Genomic DNA, 23,558 nt, shown 5'->3' on the forward strand with positions numbered 1-23,558 from the left:
CTACTAACTGTTTGTATGAAGCAAGGGTATTCCTCTCCAATATGTGATTATACCTTCGCAGGCAACCTCTCGGATGGAGTGGGTCTACTGTTGCTTAAATACGATTCAGAAACTATTGAAAACTCCGACTGATAATTCGTTTCAAATATCAGTTATTAAATGATTTCTGGTCAATTTTGATTTTAATTATACAACAGTTGTATAATTAAAATAAAATTTGAACAGTTTAATCATTTACAAATTTAAGCTAGTTAATGTAACATGCTATATATATGAGGTTTAAGGTAATCCAAATCAAATTCTGCAAAACAGGCTTTGTATTGCGCCTCTTTTCCCACTGGTTTTAAGTGTTCAGTGTCACTTTGTTATAGTTAAAGATGTTGATATTGTTTTTTGTGTTTTCATAATGTTTATTTACAATTATGATAATTTGGGGAAAATATTGTCAACATCAGTCAAACGATGTTCAGTATTACGCTCATTAATATGGACAACCAATTTGCAGATGAAAGATATTTATATATATCCCTTATAATTGAAATGACTAATATAAGAATTAACATAAAAATATCTATGTTTTATTTTTTTATGTTGTTTAAATGCCAAGATTTGTTTGTTTGTGCTGAGAATTCATACCATGTATACTTTACAGATGTTTTATCTAAAGGAGTGTATTATAAACCCCCTTTAGTCACAAGCCTCCAAAAACTAGGTCTCCAGTTTAAATGTTCATAAAACCTTTTTACCACTCTAGAAATCCCATCTATGACTCAATTGTGGATTTAAGGGGCCTTTTCACAGATTTTGGCATATTTTGAAGTTTGTAATTAAATGCTTTATATTGATACATGTAAACATTGGATCTTAAAAGCTCCAGTAAAAAATCAAGAATAAAATTAAAACAAGGAAACAAAAAGTAGCCGGTACCAGGGCTCGAACCAGTGATCCCCGGAGTCCTGGAGTTAGTCTGAAGTAAAAAGGCATAAGCCCTCTAGGCTATTCCGCCAAGTATACACAGAATAAGTATTTAATACCTTATATAAGCAATCTTCGTAGTTTCGTAAATTTAAACAACAACAACAGAACTCTCCAAATTATTCAATCGTTTTGCGTTGCAACGCTTTATAATTTTTAGGTTTTCAAATCGTCAAAAGATACATATAATGGCTATATTGGACTATGGTAAATGTTCGCTAATACTGTTTCCTCACAAATATCATAACTAAAACGAAAATGTGCGAATCTGAAACAACTTTTTTCAATTTTGTCAATTTACCAAACCGTGAAAAGATCCCTTTAACTGGTCATAGTCTTTATACTGACAATATCTGTGACCAAGTGTGAATCTCAGTCACATGCATCCAAATACTAGGATTGCATTTCTAATCTTAGAAAAACTTTGTAACCACCCTAAAATCCACAGGAATGAAACTTTGTCAGGATGGATATCTTGACAATATCTTGCCTGATTCGATTCTGAGAGAAGTGTCAAAAAATTATGTCACCAGTTCAAATCTAAGAAATAGTTAGTTATATATGGTCACATATTTTATCTTGGTGATATCAGGGCCACATTTGAATGTGGGTTAGGTAAGAAAACTTGGTCACAAGGTCAAGTCAAGGCGATTGGTGTACTTTGAAATAAGGTGAGAGCTTCAGCGCCATATAGGCTGTCTTGTTGTTGTTTTAAATTTGATATATTTGTGTGTTTGATTTAGTTTTTTAAAATGAAACTAAATCCAGTGTTTGACAATAAACGATGTTTAAATAACTTTGTTGGAGTCCAGATCCATATACCAGTAATATCAATAAATTGGCATTATTCTCTGGTACCTATAAATCATTTTCAAGGAAATGTCTGCCTTATTGCAGCCACTGGTTCAGTGACATAGACTGGCCACCTACTGGCTTGTGTGATTTGATGGTTATTGTCCCCTACCGGTTTAACCGGAGGGGACTTATGGTTTGCGCTCTGTGAGTCCGTCAGTCTGTGAGTCTGTCACACTTTTCTAAATCCTGTGATAACTTTAAAATTTCGTAATATTTTTTCATGAAACTTGAAACATGGATAGGTAGCAATAAGGACAATATACACGTCATTTCATTTTGTTCCTACGTCAAAAATTCTGTTTGCTATGGCAACAAATAAAAAAAATATTTCTGACAATGGTGGAGCAGGTATGGGACATATATTGCTTGGCAATAGTCTTGTTATATTTGAGCCGTGCTCTGACAAAACAGGGCTTAAAGCACGTGTGTGTAAAGTATTGTGCGAGATTATTTTGTGCAGTCCGAACAGGATTTTCCTCTGGTGTGCTCATGCATTAATTCATGCAGGTTCCTGTTAACTTGTCTATTGGTCCCGTATTCATAGGAAATATTCCTTAAATGTTATATCTTATAAATAAATAATTAATTGATGTTATGATAATGATATTTTTAATGAAAAACTTTCACTGTATTGTTGTGACCAACTGTATGATGTTTATTACTTTGACTGTTTACTAATTGTCAAATAACCTTTATTGATTCCCACCTATTTTTATATTGTGCTATTCCTATCAATGTTTCATCAACTTCTTGGATGTTTATGCCAATCCATTGCAAAAACAGTATGTTGATAGTTTGCTGATGTTAACTAATACCGGTTAAAAGAGTATTAGACGAACAGATATTTTTCATGAGTGCACTGAAAGGAGGTAAAATCTTTAGGGATTCTTAAACTTGGTAATCAACTCTTATGATGAAATATTGACATTTATATGTCTTGCAATTTCGCCAAACTTTCAATAAGACCCATAATTATCCTTGTTATCAACAGTCTTTGTATTGAAATTTAAATATCATTTGACTACTGATTATTATCCAGTCACCAGTCTACCAATATTTTCATCTGATAGGACTCAGCAGAAGTGTTCTGTCAATTTACATGGGGCACATTTCTACAGACTTCATGGACTCTCAAATGAAATTAATGCAAATTAGGTTTACATCAGAGACCAAAGTTCTTCATTAAATAGGAGTGCAACCACACTGTTAAAGTTTACGTGGGTTTGAACAATAAAGTTCATTTGTAGATGTACATGTGCTGAAGTGAAACTGTAGTAATGTAAGTATTGACAGTACCTGTATATCTATTTTTATCTTCAGATGTTAACATACTGTTTAATTATTCAGTATTGCATAGCGGTACATTATGTTATATGATATTAGAATGTTACATGTTTATCATGCATAAAACGTAAAGCTGATTGTTAAATATTTGTTTACATGTAAGGTGACAGTGGTACACTAACATGGTGATATTTGATAGAAGTACTTGTGTAAGCAACTATGATTTCTGAATAGCACATGAGAGGTTTGATGCAATGACATCAAATACTAACAGCATGATAATATAAAATACAGATCTTTAGTGATAACTATTATTGATTTTCAGTGTTAATTTTAGCTCAGAGTGGTTTCACAAGAGCTGTGTTACAGATAATGTATTGATCAAGCAAGAAAATGTCAGAGAAACATACAGAGGTAATCTATTTTTCCAATAATATCTTGTTGTTAAGAGTGTTTAATTACCTTCCTTTTAAGCTCACCTGAGCACAAGGTGGTCATGGTTAGCATTTGTGATCGCCTTTTGTCTGTCGTTTGTAATGTGTTGTGCGTCATCTGTTGCCAATATTTACCGGTATCTGTTAACACTTTAGAGGCCACATTCTTTTTCGAATCTGTATGAAAGTTTGTTGGAACACTTGTCCAAATGATATTATGTCAGACTGGGAAGCTGGGTTATGTGGGGTCAAAAACGAGGTCATGAGGTCAAATTAAAAAACAGCTTTTTTAACACTCTAAATCACAATCATAGTGAAATGGTCATAAAACATTTGTTTTAATGATATCTCAGCGGGTTTTAAAAGTGGTTTTGGTTTGTTAAAAAACATGTCAGCCAGAGGAAGCGGCATTTCCTTTTATGGCTATAGTGAAAACTTGTAAAAGCTCTATTGGCTTCATTTATTTTCCAATCTTCGTGAAATTTGGGCCGAACAATCATATCAGCTAAACCTCGGCTTTGTTTGAAACTGGGTCAAGAGAGATAAAAAAACTGGGTAACTTTGTCAAATAAAAAAAAGCTTGTTTACACTCTAGAAGCCACATTTGTTGTCCAATCCTTCTGAAACTTGGGTCAGAACAATATTCCTATTATATCTTAGCCAAGTTCAAAAAACAAAAATGTGCCAAGAAATATTTATGTTTACAAAAGTAGAATACATTGTAGTTTAGGTCTTTTGGGTCTCATTTGAGTGTGGTAGAGCAAATTACCATTTTGTTTTGTGTACTTTCTGAACATCTCTTCAATGTACAGTTTTCTGGTACTTCAGAGTCCTTATGGATTGTATTAGCTAGAAAAAAAAGAGTCGCATTCTGAGAAAACTGGGCTTAATGCATGTGCGTAAAGTGTCGTCACAGATTAGCCTGTGCAGTCCACACAGACGAATCAGGGACGACACTTTCCGCCTAAACTTGATTTTGGGTAAGGAGGGGCTTCCTTGAAACTAAAAGTACCATAAAAGCGGAAAGTGTTGTCTTTGCAGTCTGCACAGGCTAATCTGGGACGACACTTTACGCACATGCATTAAGCCAAGTTTTCTCAGAACGCGACTCAAAAGTATACAAATGCAAGAATAACCTTAATGTATGTGGATTTTAATTTAGAATGTATCATTAATAATTTGTTTTCATTATTTGTTTAATAGTGTACCATGTGGTCAGTCATTGAGTAGTTTTAATAATAAGCATTGAAATGAATTGATTCTACAGTTTCTACTTTGGGCAAAAGTTCCAAGAGAAAATGATTGCCCATTTAATGAAAAATTACTTACCCAGAGTCTTGAAAGAAATCCATATCCATAGCTACTCTTTCACTTTATAACAGGGCAGCAAGCTGTGGGGTGGCAGGTTCACGGGCGCCACTGACCCTGTGATGGAGAGGTTCAATCAGTCTCTGACCTACGACCGGCGTATGTGGGCGGCAGACATACGCGGCAGTCAGGCCTACGCAAGGTGTATTCGCTCTGCAGGACTGATAACTGAGCAGGAGTGCCAGGCTATTGTAGTTGGACTAAAGAAAGTAAGAGCTTTTTGGTGGATGATGGTACGTAATATGTAACAGAACTTATTTAAGAGTTTAAGAACATGTTATATACATGTAGTTTAAATGTATTCCGAATATTTGTTTAAATTATCATTGCTATCTGTTATGATATACATTACATATTACTTGTCTAACTGTGTTTCAATGTAGAATGATTTCAGAAAGTTGCTATAATTAATACTTTTATCCAACACCTACATGCACACAGTTAATTCACATCACTCAAAATTGAATTTTCAACATGCACCTTTGGATATTAAGTATAGGCCCAACTTAACAATATTTGGTTCAAGTTTATAGTGAAGTCATGATTTTTGTAACGGGATCCTTCTAATAATGTGTGGGACACTTCATTAGGTTGGTGATGAGTGGGAGCAGGGTGTGTTTGAAGTGAAGCCTGGAGATGAGGACATTCACACAGCCAATGAGCGCAGACTCAAGGTAAATCTGCCATAACTATCACGTACTAGCAGTCTCAGTTGAACACCACTTTTCACTGTGTCCAAAGACAATTGGGTGTCTCCCTCATTAAGCCAAAGGTGGCTTTTAACTTGTTGACTTAAAAGATTATAAATTTTGTGCGCTTTTTTCTTATGAAATAAAGTGATTAAACTGGTGCTTTTGTAATAAAGTATAAAATAGAATGTGTTCAATAAGACACAATTGAGTATTGTTGATCATGTTTACAATGTGATGATGACCATCTTTGTTTTTCACCCTGAGGCCAAGTATAAAATAGAATGTGTTCAATAAGACACAATTGAGTATTGTTGATCATGTTTACAATGTGATGATGACCATCTTTGTTTTTCACCCTGAGGCCAATTGGCGATTAAGGCTAAAAGATTTATAGAAATCTTCTTGGTAAAGGATTGCAACATTCAGCAGAAGACTGAATGAAAGACTGATTGTTTTAGAATCACTACTACATTTCATGCCTTGTTTACTTGAAAAACACCTTCACTTTCACAGTTGTGTCGTGTTCTGAGAAAACTGGGCATAATGCATGTGCGTAAAGTCACGTCCCAGATAAGCCTGTGCAGTCCGCACAGGCTTATCAGGGACGACACTTTCTGCTTTTATGGTATTTTTAGTTTCAAGGAAGTCCCTCCTTACCAAAAATCACGTTTAGGCGGAAATTGTCGTCCCGGATTAGCCTGTGCGGACTGCACAGGCTAATCTGGGATGACACTTTACGCACATGCATTAAGTCCAGTTTTTTCAGAACACGACTCAGTTGATTTCAGGAGCTGATTGGCGAGCCAGCTGGTAAGTTGCACACTGGGAGGAGTCGCAATGACCAGGTTGCCACGGATACACGACTGTGGTTGCAGGATCACATGCAGAACATGAAAGCCTTCCTTCTGCAGATTATACAGGTCATGATGGGCAGAGCTCAAAGGTGTGGTATACTGGGTGTACATATCACATCAAGCAACAGTTCATGTTATGATTATCTGACAAGGGATGTTAATTTCAATTTATTTACCTAAAACTTGCCTATAATTTCATGTGCAATGTCCAACCACTATACAAAAAAGTATATATTTAAAAGTTGTTTGTATATTTTATAATAATATAGGTTCAATCCACAGAGCTATAGCTATGATTTGAAAAGGGCAGGGGGGGGGCTATTTTGTCAAAAAGGCACTTTTAAGGGCGCAGTATTTTTTTCAAAAGGGCACTTAAGAGCGCGCGGTTTTATTCAGAATGCTCCCTGTTGGATATTCATTATAACTTAACAATGTAAGTAAAATGTCCACAATGAATAGTGATTAATCATCAATCTAATACGAGACTATTAAATCCTCAAAAGCGCATGGCGATTCTTCGGAAGGGCGGGGCGCCCTTCCATTACATTAAGGCCTAGCTGGAGCACTGAATCCACAAATATTTATAATGAAGGTTGCATCTGCATTACATATTTGAATGATTTGTTAGTAAATTGATTTTTTACCACATGTTTGTACTTGTAAAATTCTAATCTAAATACTCAATAAAGCTGCTTGTGTTGCAGTGAGATGTCTGTGCTGTTGCCGGGTTACACCCACCTGCAGAGAGCCCAGCCTATACGCTGGAGTCACTGGATACTGAGGTACCTACATACAGCCTTGCCCTGCTCACGGGATATAGCAACTCCTTAACAGAGCTCTCCCTGGCTGATAAATGTTCAGCTAATTCTACTTAAGGAAATAAACAATTCTTCTCACTGGCCTGTTTATAAGTATACATCAATAAAATATAGATCCATCAAAGAGACTTCAAGCTAATCAGATATTAGAGACAAGCGAGTTCAATCCATCTAGATTCGACTGTATCAACATACCTTTAACAATTATTTTATTAATGACAAAGGCACCAAAAATAGCATGATGAATTTATATTCAATCATATGTGCTTATTATAAAATCTGTACATTTTCTTCAAGCTACTGTTGGATGCTGCAGCGTGACTTCACTCGTCTCTCGGAGCTAGGTGCTCGGGTGAATGTGTGTCCCCTGGGGAGTGGGGCCCTGGCTGGCAACCCCTTCAGTGTTGACAGACATGCACTGGCCACTGGTACTGTCCAATCTTCTGCAAACAATGTTCAAATAATGATAAGCTAACAAATACTGACATCGCTATAAGCTTAGATTTGACTGTAATTCTCTCTCCTTTTTAGCTCACCTGAGCACAACGTGCTCATGGTGAGCTTTTGTGATTGCCTTTTGACTGTCGTCCGTCGTGCGGTGTCAACATTTTGCCTTGTGAACACTCTAGAGGCCACATTTATTGTCCGATTTTCATAAAACTTGGTCAGAACATTTGTCCCATTGATACCTCGACTGAGTTCGAAACTGGGTCATGCTGGGTCAAAAACTAGGTCACTAGGTCAAAAAATAGAGAAACCTTGTGAACACTGTAGAAGTCACATTTGATGTCCAATCTCCATGTAACTTTGTCAAAATGTTTGTCTAAATGAGACTTTGGTTGAGTTCAAAAATGGTTCCGGTCCATTGAAAAACTTGACCGCCAGGGGGCGGTGCAGTTTTCCTTATATGGCTATATAGAAACCTTGTGAACACTCTAGAAGTCACAATTTTTGCCCAATCATTATGAAACTTGGTCAAAACATTGGTTTCATTGATATCTCGGACGAGTTAGAAAATGGTCCAGATCGGTGAAAAAAACATGCCCACCAGGGGGTTGGGCAGTTTTCTCTATATGTATATAGTGAAAACATGTGAACACTCTAGAAGTCACATTTTTGGTCCAATCTTCATGAAATTTGGTCAGAACATGTGTTTTCTAGATATGACGGTTGAGTTAAAAAATGGTGCGGATCATTAAAAAAAACATGGCCGCCGGGGGGGGGGGGGGGGCATTTTCCTTATATTTATATAGTAAAAAAGTTTGTGAACATTCTAGATGTCGCATTTTTTGCCTAATCATCATAAACAAATTTCTAAACATCGATTTTATACATTTCTCTGACGAGTTCGAAAATGGTCATGATGGGTGGAAAAACATGGCCGCCAGGGGGTGGGGCAGTTTTCTCTATATGTATATAGTGAAAACATGTGCCCAATATACATGAAATTTGGTCAGAACATTTGTTTCCTGGATAAAACAGTTGAGTTCAAAAATGGTTTGGATCGGTAAAAAAACATGGCCACCAGGGGGGGGGTCTTTTTCCTTATATTTATAATTTATATAGTAAAAAAGCTTATGAACAATTCTAGTTTCCTGATTTTCTGGCAGTTTTGTCTGAGCTTTCCTCTTCCTTCCTGCTGGTTTACCTCTTCCAGACATTTTGTGATGCTTTTGTTATATAACTAAGAAATATCTCTGCAGATTAATGAAGATTTTTTTAATCGATTTTTTTTTGTAGGTTTAATCCTTGGAATCCAATGCCAGAAAGGAAGTGATCTCAGAACTTTATATAATTTATAGAATGGGCAGTAACTCTTACTCAGGAATTTGAGAGAACTCTTTATTCATCAACATACTAGGATGCTCAATATACCCTCCCTTGAAGGGTCCACATTTCTACTAAAATAAACTGGGTTTTATTGTTTAATGCAATAATCCACATTATCAAAAAACCGTGTTTTAAAACGGATTCATTGATTTTTTAATTGGAAATATAATTGCATGGCGAGTCTGAAAATAGTTCATTATTGTTTATAAACAAGGCTCTCAGGGGGGTGGTAGTTTTTTGTATGTTGTTTATAGTGAAACATTGTGAATACTTTTAGTCACATTTTTAGTTCAATCTGAATGACACTTGCTGAGTGCAAATGTTGTTATCATATCTTGATTTAGTTTACTCAATTAGTTTTTAAAATATCATCTTCAAACATGGTGACAATCTTTATGAGAATAATATTTTTTGCTCATGGTGAACTTTTGTGATCACCTTTTGTCAATTGTATGTCTTCCGTTGTGCGTCATGAATATTTGCCTTGTTAACACTGTAGCGGCCACATTTATTGTCGGATCTTCAAGAAACTTGGTCAGAAGATTTGTCCCAATGATATCTTGGACGAGTTCAAAAATGGTTCAGGTCTGTTGAAAAACATGGCCGCCATGGGGCCATTTGTTGTTCATTCTTCATGAAACTTGGTTAGAACATTTGTTTCATTGATATCTTAGGCTGCAAAAAACAGGTCATTTCTTTTTATCTCAGGTGAGCGACTTTGGGCCTTTCAGGCCCTCTTGTTTCAAGTTGTCTTCCTTGGAAGGATATTTTTATTGGATTAGGAAATAATGACGTTTGTGAACTTTTTACCTATACTAATCAAATTCAGTTTGTGACAAATGAAATTCCTTTAAATATGAAAGAAGACACCTTACTTATATTGTGAACAAAAATCTTTTCATTGCATATGAATTTTGACATTTTGTTTTGCTGAAAATGTGAAGTAAAGAAACTATTCTTTTTCAGATCTTGGATTTGAATCAATTTCACACAACAGTCTTGATGCAGTCAGTGACCGGGATTTTATTGGTACAGTTTCTTATGATTTTCAAAGAATAAACTTTGTAGAAATATGCTCAAACCTGTGTTGTAAAACTGTAAGTCTATTTATGTCATGCAATGATAATGAATATTTCTTACCTACCTGGCGCTTTTGAACATAAGCATAATTAAACGCATTTCTGATAAAAAAAACGTGTCAGTGAAAGTAACTTCATTTACTAATACTAGAAAGATGCCTTGAAATATTTTGTAGGACTGGGGTTTTAATTACACACAATATTTCATATTTATGTATAATTGTTAAACATATTAACATGATGAGGTTCTAAAATGTATTTGCAAACATAAGTGGAGTGATAGTTTGATTAATATATAATATAATAATATATATTTGAAAGATATTTGATGAAATAAGGTGTGCATTCTAAATTGATTATCAATTGCTTTACTCTGATATATTCAAAACTGAAACTTATGCATTGTAAGTACTGTAAACTGCTGCAATTGTTTGTTTACAGTGTGTTATTGTTGAATGTCTGACCTGTTTTTAGTTGAGTTTCTCTCCTGGGCCAACTTGCTGTGCATACATCTCAGTCGCTGGGCAGAGGATCTGATACTCTACAGCAGCAAGGAGTTTGGCTTTGTTATGCTCTCTGATGCATATAGGTCAGTCACAGACCTTCACACCAGATTTATGAGCTGTGCCCTGTGAAAAGGGGGTTTAATGCATGTGCGTAAAGTGTCGTCCCAGATTAGCCAGTGCAGTCCACACAGGCTAATCAGGGACGACACTTTCCATCTAAACTTGATTTTTGCCAACAAGAGATTATCTTTAAACAGAATATATGATAAAAGGTGAAAGTGACGTCCCTGATTAGCCTGTGCGGACTGCACAAGGGGCGACACTTTACGCACATGCATTAAACTACCTTTTCACAGAGCATGGCTCTAATATTTTGTACATGTTAATCAATGGAAGCTTTTAACTGGTACCTGAATTTTCAGCTACAGTGATACTTAGACAGTGGTTTGTTATGATGAAGTTATGAAACCAGGATATTGGTTGCTATGGACAATTGTTTCTACGCTTAATTTTACACAAATGCACATTGCTTCAGATTATTGTTCCTACGTTCATACCATATTCCAGACATTGGTTCCTAGGATAGTTTGACATCCGGTCCTTTTGCATGTGTGTCGTGTTCTGAGGAAACTGGGCATAATGCATGTGCGTAAAGTGTTGTCCCAGATTAGCCTGTGCATTCCGCACAGGCTTATCAGGGACGACAATTTCCGCCTTAATTGGATTTTTGCTACTAAGAGACTTCATTTAAACGTCATCACAGAATCAATTATTTAAATCAAAATATGTCTTATGAAAATATATTTGTATAACACATGCTGTATATAAAATATATGCAGGAGAGGTGATTCGACTGCACATGCCTAAATGCCCTAACAAAATCATAGCTGGAGCACTGTTAACCCGTTCCCACTTAGAAGCAAAAAAATGAAAATGGCTATGTGCAAACAGCATAAAAACCAGAACAGTCTGCAAGTAACTCGCAGTCTGTTCAGGTTTTATGCTGTTACCTGCTCATCAGTATCTAAGGGTTGGAAATGAAGCCTTTAAAACTTGAATTTAGTTATTACAGTCTTTAATTGAATTTAACTTTCTCAGTGACTACAAATGCGTGAAATACGTTTCTAAGTGGTACGAGAATAATTCTCAATATGAATATGTTGTCATTCAGCACTGGCAGCAGTCTGATGCCTCAAAAAAAGAATGCAGACAGCCTGGAGCTCATCAGAGGGAAATGTGGCAGGGTCTTTGGTCATGTGAGTATACTGCATAAACTCAGGGAAATGTGGGAGGGTCTTTGGCCATGTGAATATACTGCATAAACTCAGGGAAATGTGGCAGGGTCTTTGGTCATGTGAGTATACTGCATAAACTCAGGGAAATGTGGAAGGGTCTTTGGCCATGTGAGTATACTGCATAAACTCAGGGAAATGTGGGAGGGTCTTTGGCCATGTGAGTATACTGCATAAACTCAGGGAAATGTGGGAGGGTCTTTGACCATGTGAATATACTGCATAAACTCATGGAAATGTGGGAGGGTCTTTGGCCATGTGAGTATACTGCATAAATTCAGGGAAATGTGGGAGGGTCTTTGACCATGTGAATATACTGCATAAACTCAGGGAAATGTGGGAGGGTCTTTGGCCATGTGAGTATACTGCATAAATTCAGGGAAATGTGGGAGGGTCTTTGACCATGTGAATATACTGCATAAACTCAGGGAAATGTGGGAGGGTCTTTGGCCATGTGATAATACTGCATAAACTCAGGGAAATGTGAGAATACTGCATAAACTCAGGGAAATGTGGGAGGGTCTTTGGCCATGTGAGTATACTCCATAAACTCAGGGAAATATTGGAGGGTCTTTGGCCATGTGAGTATAATGCATAAACTTTGTTTTAACCCTTTACCACTTGGATGCATATTTTAACACATTTGTAGTCCCACAGAAAGTTCAATTTAATTAAATACCTTTATAACTAAATTCAAGTTTTAATGGATTCATTTCCAACCCTAGATACTGATGAGCAGCAAACAGCATACAACCTGAACAGACTGTGAGTTAATCGCAGGCTGTTCTGTTTTTGTGCTGGTTGCAAAAGCCATTTTCACTTTGCTTCTTATTGGGGAAAGGGTTAAGATTTATAAATTCTTGTTATAGAGCTAAAGTATATATACTATCATTCCCTTGAAGTTATGGTATCATTAATGTGTACACATCATTGTTCATTATTTTTCAGGGAATATATTTGTTTGTATATACCATATTTAACTGCTGTATCTCAATATTTAATTCTTATGAAAATCTCTAGTCCAAGATAAATACAGTCATATTATAATGTTCATTATAACTTGTATTGAGGGTTAAGCATGAAACTGAGGCATCCGAATAACACTGCTATATGAGCTACAAAAATATTCACTATAAGCTCTCTGTGAGTAATGACATTCTTGTGCTAGCTTGTATTAACACTGATGTAACCCCATCAACTTCTATGTTCCAGTACTGTGGCTTCCTTATGACCATGAAGGGCGTTCCCAGCACTTACAACAAGGATCTACAGGTAGGAGCTCAACAACAGTTCTTGAGCCAAGATATGCAAAAATGGGTCTTATGCAAAATGCTCCCAGCGTTGCTCCAGATCAGCCAGCGTATTTGCGCAGTCTGGTCAAGAGCTAATGAGACCAGGAAACCTTGCAAGACCATACAGCGATCAGCGCAGCTTCTGAACAGATTGCACATGCTAGTCTTGACTTTAAGTTGTCAGTTTTATGCAAATAAGTTTACTGATTTGTCATTGTAAAAAGAGAAACTTTATTAAATATGCATTCTGATAACATAATAATGACATATTGTCATCATTGTAAAATTATGTTATCACCTTTCGGAATAAATGATTAATTAATTCTGTCTAACTTCTTTCTTCAGCATTGTCAGGATAATATATTTTATATGTATGCTTGTCCTATTTTAATATATACCCTTCTCTATTCCTTGCAACATAAACGCCTGAACAATTTATTTGTTGCCATGTAAGGGCATACCCCCGTATTCACTGCAGTTTGATTGTTCCACTGCAGGAAGACAAGGAGGCACTGTTTGATGTCTATGACACACTTGAGGGGATTTTACAGGTTGCTAATGGTGTCATAGCAACTCTTAAGGTCAGTAGGTATTGAGTTTGTAGTACAAAACTTATGGTCAGTAGCTATTGAGTTTGAAGTACAACACTTATGGTCAGTAGCTATTGAGTTTGTAGTACAACACTTATGGTCAGTATTTATTGAGTGTGTAGTACAACACTTATGGTCAGTAGCTATTGAGTTTGTAGTACAACACTTATGATCAGTAGCTATGGAGTTTGTAGTACAACACTTATGGTCAGTAGCTATTGAGCTTGTAGTACAACACTTACATGTATGGTCAGTAGCTATTGCGTTTGTAGTACAGCACTTATGGTCAGTAGCTATTGAGTTTGTAGTACAACACTTATGGTCAGTAGTTATTGAGTTTGAAGTACAACACTTATGGTCAGTAGCTATTGAGTTTGTAGTACAACACTTATGATCAGTAGCTATGGAGTTTTTAGTACAACACTTATGGTCAGGAGCTATTGAGTTTGTAGTACAACACTAATGATCAGTATCTATGGAGTTTGTAGTACAACACTTATGGTCAGTAGCTATGGAGTTTGTAGTACAACACTTATGGTCAGTAGCTATTGAGTTTGTAGTACAACACTCATGGTCAGTAGCTATTGAGTTTGTAGTACAACACTTATGGTCAGTAGCTATTGAGTTTGTAGTACAACACTTATGGTCAGTATTTATTGAGTGTGTAGTACAACACTTATGGTCAGTAGCTATTGAGTTTGTAGTACAACACTTATGATCAGTAGCTATTGAGTTTGTAGTACAACACTTATGGTCAGTAGCTAAAGAGTTTGTAGTACAACACTTATGGTCAGTAGCTATTGAGTTTGTAGTACAACACTTATGGTCAGTAGCTATTGACATTGTAGTACAATACTTATGGTCACTAGCTATTGAGTTTGTAGTACAACACTTATGGTCAGTATTTATTGAGTTTGTAGTACAACACGTATGGTCAGTAGCTATTGAGTGTGTAGTACAACACTTATGGTCAGTAGCTATTGAGTTTGTAGTACAACACTAATGGTCAGTAGCTATTCAGTTTGTAGTAGAACACTTATGGTCAGTAGCTATTAACTTTGTAGTACAACACTTATGGTCAGTATTTATTGAGTGTGTAGTACAACACTTATGGTCAGTAGCTATTGAGTTTGTAGTACAACACTTATGGTCAGTAGCTATTGAGTTTGTAGTACAACACGTATGGTCAGTTGCTATTGAGTTTGTAGTACAACACTTATGGTCAGTATTTATTGAGTGTGTAGTACAACACGTATGGTCAGTATTTATTAAGTGTGTAGTACAAGAGTTTGTAGTACAACACTTATGGTCAGTAGCTATTGAGTTTGTAGTACAACACTTATGGTCAGGAGCTATTGAGTTTGTAGTACAACACTTATGATCAGTAGCTATTTAGTGTGTAGTACAACTCTTATGGTCAGTATTTATTGAGTTTGTAGTACAACACTTTAGGTCAGTAGCTATTGAGTTTGTAGTACAACACTTAAGGGTTGTAGCTATTGAATTTAAAGTACAACACTTAAGGTCAGTTTTTATTGAGTTTATAGTACAACACGTAAGGGCAGTAGCTATTAAGTTTGTAGTACAACACATAAGGTCAGTATTTATTGAGTTTATCGTACAACACTTAAGGTCAGTAGCTTTTGAGTGTGCAGTACATGTGTAGCGAGTGCAAAGGAATCCCTCGGTCATCACCCTCATAAGAATAGAGGATGACACTGTTTTCCAGCTGAGAAGTCACTTCTGTTTTAAGTTCCCGGTTTTAAGCATAAAATGCACTGCTCCTCAGTTTGAAGTCTGATTTAAAGGGGGAGTTTAAAGATTTGGGTTAAGACTGGGATCTATCCTGCAACCTTGAATTCTGATGCCAGTTTGTTACTCAATGTGGATCTGTTCAGTTTTAGTAGTTATTGATGAATGCTATTTCAGTGTTTCAATACTCAACCTTTTGTAGTCATGTTTTGCCCAATGTGCAGATGACTACATGTATTCGGCTCTGAAAACTGGTTCTAGTGTGAGAGACTTATTATCTATTGTCCATGTTATTTACATGTATCCCAATGTACACATTTTGTTTAACAGGATATTTTAGACCTGGATTCTAATTGGTCTCATTCAACAAGAGCAATTTTTATACAAAACGCATAAATCAACAACAATTTAACTGCGAATAACAAATAAAAATGTAAACACAAATACACTGGTATATATGTGTTGCCTCTACAGATTGACTCTGCCAAGATGAGAGCAGCCCTGAGCCCAGATATGTTGGCAACCGACTTGGCATACTACATGGTCAGAAGAGGGGTAGGGCAACTTGACTAGTTAAACTTATTTGATAATCTGTAACTGATATTAACAGATATATGAATTAAATCTTCAGAATATTGATGTACATGTATGCTGTAATTACTATGGAATTGTTTATGCTTCAAACATAAACAATCACATTTTGATTGATAGCTAGACTAGATTATTTCAACCCTTTGCATGCTGGGAAATTTGTCGTTTGCTAAAATGTTGTCTGTTGAATTTGTTATATTAGCATTTTCTTCAGGTTTTTTCAAAGAATACTATCAGAATAGCAAACAGTTTGGATCCTGATGAGACATCACGTTCTGTGGCGTCTCATCTGGATCCAAACTGTTTGCAAAGGCCTTCAAAATTTGGTTCCAGCACTGAAAGAGTTAAACAATAGCATACTTTTATACAGTGGAACCCCTCTAAACCGGACATCTCCGGGACCAAAAGGAAATTCCGGTTTAGAGAGGATTCCCGTTTAGAGGGGAAATGGACTGTTTTACTTTTAGAACGTCAATTAAATAGCCTAATGTGGAAAAAAACAACACTTTTAGCAAATTTTGATAGTTTATTTTATATATAGCATTCATTCATATTGCATCACATAAGAACAGCCAATGAGACATGTACATAGACTTTTTTCGCACAATATCCCAGATCGTTGACTTTCCTATCCCATATTTCTCTGACAGCATCTTGAGTGTAGGATTCGGACACATTTCTGACACTTTGATCAGTTACTAGTATCTTAATTTTAAAATCTAAATAAATATTTAAATTTAACTGCTTCAAGAACTCTGCAAATCACCATTTTATATGACACTAAATTAGCTATTGTAATAAACAATTCAAAATTAAATTGCATTAAGCTTATAAATATTTAGCAAGGCGTTCTACATCAAAACCAAAACACACTAAAGGACCCTATTGTTTGTAATCAGTTAATATAATCAGAATGTTCAATTCTATTGATCGATATGTACATCCCAAGCCATGTCTCTTTAAATTGTTTTGCGATTTTTACAGTTTGCAAAATTTTCGACCACATTTACCGGTATTCATTTCACGCGTCTTAAATCCGCTATTCATAAGTTTTTGACTCAGGTCTCAGGTGCAATTAACCGGTCCTGACCGGTTTAAAGAGGTACAATTACGTATGTAATGACCCAATTTTGATCCAAAGAATGACCGGTATTCGGAATTGAGGGGATTCCAGTCTTGAGGAGATATTTTACGCATAGTTGTATAGGGAAAAAAATGGGACCGAACAATTTGTCCGGTTTAAAGAGGATTCAGGTATAGAGAGGATCCGGTTTAGAGGGTTTCCACTGTACTTTTTTTCATCTCAAATGATTTTATTAAACAATCAGTCTTGAATTATTGAATTGCTTAACATGTTTCCAATCCCACTTAACATGTTACTGATCCCATCGATCAGTCATTCATAGGGCATGCTCATAGATTGGTTCATTCCCCAAATACCGGTAGCTACAAGGCAGGCAGAGACCACGCTTTCATTGACCTCCTGCTTGTATGTCATTGACTGTTTAAGTTTTTGTCATGAGATATATTGTATAAGATTGTATGATGTTTTGGTATATCCCTTTGAAATGTTCTATGACCACTGCAGATAGCTTTTCGCACAGCCCATGGCTTATCAGGCGCCTGTGTAGCTCTAGCGGAGAAGAAGGAATGCAGTTTGGACAAACTTACATTGGAAGACTTCAAATCTGTAAGGTGTGTGTTTAATGTTTTTTCGGTCGGGAGGTCACGGGTTCAATCCCCACTCAGGGAGCATTCTCTAGATCTCACCCAAAGACACCTAGTACTGGGCCCAGAAAACGGACTCGAGGCATTCTCTAGATCTTACCCAAAGACACCTAGTACTGGGCCCAGGAAACGGACTCGAGGCATTCTCTAGATCTCACCCAAAGACACCTAGTACTGGGCCCAGGAAACGTCTCGAGGCATTCTCTAGATCTCACCCAAAGACACCTAGTACTGGGCCCAGGAAACGGACTCGAGGCATTCTCTAGATCTCACCCAAAGACACCTAGTACTGGGCCCAGAAAACGGACTCGAGGCATTCTCTAGATCTTACCCAAAGACACCTAGTACTGGGCCCAGGAAACGGACTCGAGGCATTCTCTAGATCTCACCCAAAGACACCTAGTACTGGGCCCAGGAAACGTCTCGAGGCATTCTCTAGATCTCACCCAAAGACACCTAGTACTGGGCCCAGGAAACGGACTCGAGGCATTCTTTAGATCTCACCCAAAGACACCTAGTACTGGACCCAGGAAACGGACTCGAGGCATTCTCTAGATCTCACCCAAAGACACCTAGTACTGGGCCCAGGAAACGGACTCGAGAACATTTATATAAGCCTGCGGCTTTGGATGCAATCCAGCTAAAATAAATAGGTTGAAACTTATGTTTTTTCATTTCTCTAATTGGTCTTAGATTACAAGTAAGGGTTGTCACAGTAGTGAGGAATACTTTCAGTGGCCGCATGCCAGTTTGTTAGTTGTAATAGTCATGTTATACAAATTCCTATTGTAATAGGGCCATAACTTTGCAGTTTTAACCCATTTATGCCTAGTGGACTCTCCCATCCTTCTAAATTGGATAAATTTATTTCCAAAATTAGGGATGTTTTAGTATATTTATTTCTATATTTAAAATATTACTTACATAAATTCCTTTAAGCAAACAGCGCAGACCCTGATGAGACACCGCATCATGCTGCTTCTCATCTGGGTCTACGCTGTTTGCATAGGCCTTTTTTCTAGATGCTAGGCATAAATGGGTTAATATTGGACAACACAAAGTCAAAGCCAAAACTTATATCATAAGAAACGATTAATGCAAGTTTTAATGTTTGACATTTAAAGGTATTTTACTACATCTTTACACAAGAAAGTGTCTATTGACAAACTGAAAAAGGGCAGACACACACAAAGACAGACACACAAACAATAAAAGTGTCAAGGGGAGAATCCTGTATACCCCTTATACTTCATTGCAGGAAGTATAAAGATTTATTGTTGTGTACCCTGCATGTTTATGATTTTTAGCTCACCTGAGCACGTTGCTTTTGTGATCGCCTTTTGTCTGTCGTCCGTTGTGCGGCGTCAACATTTGCCTTGTTAACTCTTTAGAGGGCACATTTATTGTCCAATCGTCATGAAATTTGGTCAGAAGATTGGTCTCAATGATATCTTGGATGAGTTCGAAAATGGTTATGTTTGCTTGAAAAACATGGCTGCCAAGGGGCGGGGCATTTGTCCTTATATGGCTATATATGGCTATAGTAAAATCTTGTTAACACTCTAGAGGCCACATTTATTGTCTGATCTTAATGAAACTTGGTCAGAAGATTCATCCAAATAATATCTTGAATGAGTTCGAAAATGATGCCGGTTGGTTTAAAAACATGGCCACCAGGGGGCGGAGCATTTCTCTTATATGACTATAGTAAAATCTTGTTAACATTCTAGAGGCCACATTTATTGTCCAATCTTCATGAAATTTGGTCAGAATATTTGTCTTATTGATATCTTGGATGAGTTCAAAAATGGTAACCTTTGCTTGAAAACATGGCTGCCAAGGGGCGGGGCATTTTTCCTTATATGGCTATATATGGCTATAGTAAAATCTTGTTAACACTCAAGAGGCCACATTTATAGTCTGATCTTTATGAAATTCTGTCAGAAGATTCATCCCATTAATATCTTGGACGAGTTCAAAAATGATGCCGGTTGGTTGAAAAACATGGCCACCACGGGGGCGGGGCATTTTTCCTTATATGGCTATAGTAAAACCTTGTTAACACTCTAGAGGTCGCATTTATTTTCCGATCATCATGAAACTTGGTCAGAAGATTTGTCCCAATGATATCTTGGATGAGTTCGAAAATTGTTTTGGTTGCTTAAAAAACATGGCCACCAGGGGGCGGGGCATTTTTCCTTATATGGCTATATATGGCTATAGTAAAACCTTGTTAACACTGTAGAGGCCACATTTATTGTCCAATCTTCATGAAATTTGGTCAGAAGATTGGTCTCAATGATATCTTGGATGAGTTAGAAAATAATTATACCCCCACAAACGAAGTTTAGGGGGGTATATAGGAGTGAGCTTGTCTGTCGGTCGGTTGGTCCGTATTAAGTGTCCGCTCTCTAATTCAAGTTGTTTTTATCCGATCTTCACCAAACTTGGTCAGATGTTGTATCTAGATGATGTCTAGGTCAAGTTCGAATATGGGTCATGCCGGGTCAAAAACTAGTTCACGGGGTAACTTAGCGCATTTTTAACATTTAGCATGGTGTCTGCTCTCTAATTATTCCCCGCCATAGGCGTAGGGATATTGTTTTGGCGTTGTCCATCCGTCTTTCCGTCCGTCCGTCCGTCTGGCACTTTTGTGTCCAGAGCCATATCTTGGAAGTGCTTTGGCGGATTTCATTGAAACTTCGTATGAGTATATATATGGATAAGAGGATGATGCACGCCAAATGGCATTGCACACCATCAAATAATAATGGAGTTATGACCCTTTGTATTTTAAAAAAATGCTTTTTTGTGTGTCCAGAGCCATATCTTGTGTCCAGAAGTATAATGGCGGGGGATATCAATTCAATGAATTTGCTTGTAAGTTTTTTTCATCCGATCTTCACCAAACTTGGTCAGAGGTTGTATCTAGATGATGTCTAGCTCAAGTTTAAATATGGGTCATGCTGGGTCAAAAACTAGGTCACGGGGTCACTTTTTTAAACATTTAGCATGTTGTCTGCTCTCTTATTCAAGTAGTTTTCATCCCATCTTCACCAAACTTGGTCAGAAGTTTTATCTAGATGATCTCTACGCCAAGTTTGAACATGGGCCATTCCGTGGTAAAAACTAGGTCACAGGGCCACTTAGTGCGTTATTTAACATTCAGCATGGTATCTGCTGTCTATTTTAAGTAGTTTTCATCCGATCTTCACCAAACTTTGTCAGAAGTTTTATCTAGATGATCTTAAGGCCAAGTTCGAACATGGACCATGCCAGATTAAAAACTAGGTTACTGGGTCACTGAGTATGTTTTACACATTCAGCATGGTGTCTGCTCTCTAATTCAAGTAGTTTTCATCCGACCTTCACCACACTTGGTCAGAGGTTGTATCTAGATGATGTGTAGGTCAAGTTCGAACATGGGCCATGCTGGGTCAAAAACTAGGTCACGGGGTCACTTAGTGCGTTTTAAGCATTGAGCATGGTTTTCGCTGTTTTTTGTGGAGACAACATGCAAAATATTATGTGTCAATGCGGCATGTGGGGGTATTCGTCACGTCTGTGACAAAGCTCTAGTTTTGTTTGCTTGAAAAACATGGCTTCCAAGGGGCGGGGCATTTTTCCTTATATGGCTATAGTAAAATCTTGTTAACACTCTAGAGGCCACATTTAATGTCCGATCTTCATGAAACTTGGTCAGAAGATTCATCCCGATAATATCTTGGACGAATTTAAAAATGATGCCGGTTGGTTGAAAAACATGGCTGCCAGGGGGCGGGCATTTTCCCTTATATGGCTATAGTAAAACCTTGTTAACACTCTAGAGGCCACATTTATTTTCCAATCTTCATGAAACTTGGTTAGAAGATTTGTCCCAATAATATCTTGTTATCTCAGGTGAGCGACTTTGGGCCTTTCAGGCCCTCTTGTTTAATATACCAGGTATTTTTTTTAAACATTTTATACCTGTCAGGTGTTTTGGTTAAAAAGTCAATGGAACAAAAGTGTATTATAACAGTGAGATACTTGTCCATGTATGCTGTGTGTTCCACTACCCTGCTGACTGTCAGGTTGGCACGTCCATGCCATGTTCGCTCTCTTATGTGCATGAGGCTATCATTTTCACCATAGTTAACCCTTTGCATGCTGGGAACTTTGAAGTCTGCTAAAATGCTGTCTGCTGAATTTCTTAAATTAGCATTTTCTTCGATTTTTTTTCAAAGAATACTATCAGAATAGCAAACAGTTTGGATCCTGATGAGACGCCACATTATGTGGCATCTCATCTGGATCCAAACTGTTTGCAAAGGCCTTAAAATTTCGGTTCCAGCACTAAAAGAGTTAACATTCTGATTTCATGTCTTACAGCCCCCATTTTGAGGCTGATATTCTGCAGATTTGGAACTACGAGACCTCTGTGGATCAGTACAGTGTTTATGGGGGAACAGGGCAGACCAGCGTGGAGCGGCAGATACACAACCTACAGCAGTGGCTGGACACCCAGGGGGGTCAGGAGCAATAGTGGGCTGTGGCTGGACACCCAGGGGGTCAGGGGCAATAGTGGGCTGTGGCTGGACACCAAGGGGGGTCAGGGGCAATAGTGGGGTATGCTCAGAGTCCTTCTTTTGTGTATATGAGCGAAAAGGTCCTGGGGGTTTGGTGTAAATCTAGAACTTGTTGTACAGCAGGAGAGAGGTTCTATGGCACTAGTGCTGGGATTGGCGTGTAATAAAATAGATACACTGTGACATATAAACGGATTATATAAATAGAGTGCAGGGTTTGTGGGTTATCCTTCATAATAGTTGTGCATCCATTGTGTTCAAGATGTTTGTACCTCATGGGGTACTTAGTTACCTCCCAATTTAAACTGCTGTGTTAACTTTTTTTATTGCTTACGATGGCAAAGTGCAAAGCATCATTTCAATGTTTTAATTTTTCATCCATTAATTTTTCTGTTTTATTGATATTGAAAATGTGTATCTACTTCAGAAAGAATACAAATGTCTTTTAATTTACTCTTACGTTTGCCCCATTTCGCGTCTGTAATCCAGAAACTGTATGGAATAGAAAACGTGAAATATACAAACAGTTATCTGAAGTATAGGTATAATTAGGCATACGGCTTGAGGGATAGAACAGTTTCACACACAACTCTATACAACAAAACGGTTTATGTGTGTGATGATTCAAGCTACCATTAACAATCGCATCAAAAAGCGCATGTCCAGCAAACCACTATAACAGGTCTATTTGAAGAACGCGTGTATAAATATTTCAAATATGTACGGATTATTTGCGTGTGGCCGGTTGACCTGTATGTTTTTATTTCTATTTATCTTTTGTATAACTGTTCTGTATCTATAAATAAATGGTTAATAATGTATAATAATGTGAAGTAAGCAAAGAAATCTGGCGCAAAACCCAGAGATTGATGTGTGTGTGATGCAGCTAAGAACTGCGCATAAAAAGACATTCACCATCTTTGATCTCATTGATATAACCGTCACCAACCAAATTAAACGCAGTATATTTAATAAATATATATAATTGTTTCAAAGTATGCGATGAGAACCATCTGTGCAAAACATCACTTGTGTTTTCGTAAGATGACA

General features: G+C 37.1%; 1 protein-coding gene across 2 annotated transcripts; it reads left to right on the top strand.

The window, feature by feature from the left end:
- The first annotated feature begins 2,867 nt into the window (after positions 1-2,867).
- Positions 2,868-22,957, top strand: LOC127853484 (argininosuccinate lyase-like). 2 transcript variants are annotated; one of them, XM_052388043.1, is made up of 15 exons: positions 2,868-3,109; positions 3,440-3,528; positions 4,931-5,125; positions 5,507-5,590; positions 6,397-6,551; positions 7,167-7,244; positions 7,578-7,708; positions 10,077-10,139; positions 10,664-10,778; positions 11,867-11,951; positions 13,200-13,259; positions 13,777-13,860; positions 16,096-16,176; positions 17,801-17,907; positions 22,312-22,957. In XM_052388043.1, exons 2-15 carry the CDS (start codon positions 3,508-3,510, stop codon positions 22,463-22,465), a joined length of 1,413 nt encoding a protein of 470 aa, XP_052244003.1. In that variant the 5' UTR covers positions 2,868-3,109; positions 3,440-3,507; the 3' UTR covers positions 22,466-22,957. The 2 variants fall into 2 exon arrangements, with proteins under 2 accessions (XP_052244003.1, XP_052244009.1); XM_052388049.1 differs by having other exon boundaries at positions 3,452-3,528.
- The last annotated feature ends 601 nt before the right edge of the window (positions 22,958-23,558 follow it).

This window comes from Dreissena polymorpha, chromosome 1 (genome assembly GCF_020536995.1).
Source record: "Dreissena polymorpha isolate Duluth1 chromosome 1, UMN_Dpol_1.0, whole genome shotgun sequence".
Taxonomy (NCBI): domain Eukaryota; kingdom Metazoa; phylum Mollusca; class Bivalvia; order Myida; family Dreissenidae; genus Dreissena; species Dreissena polymorpha.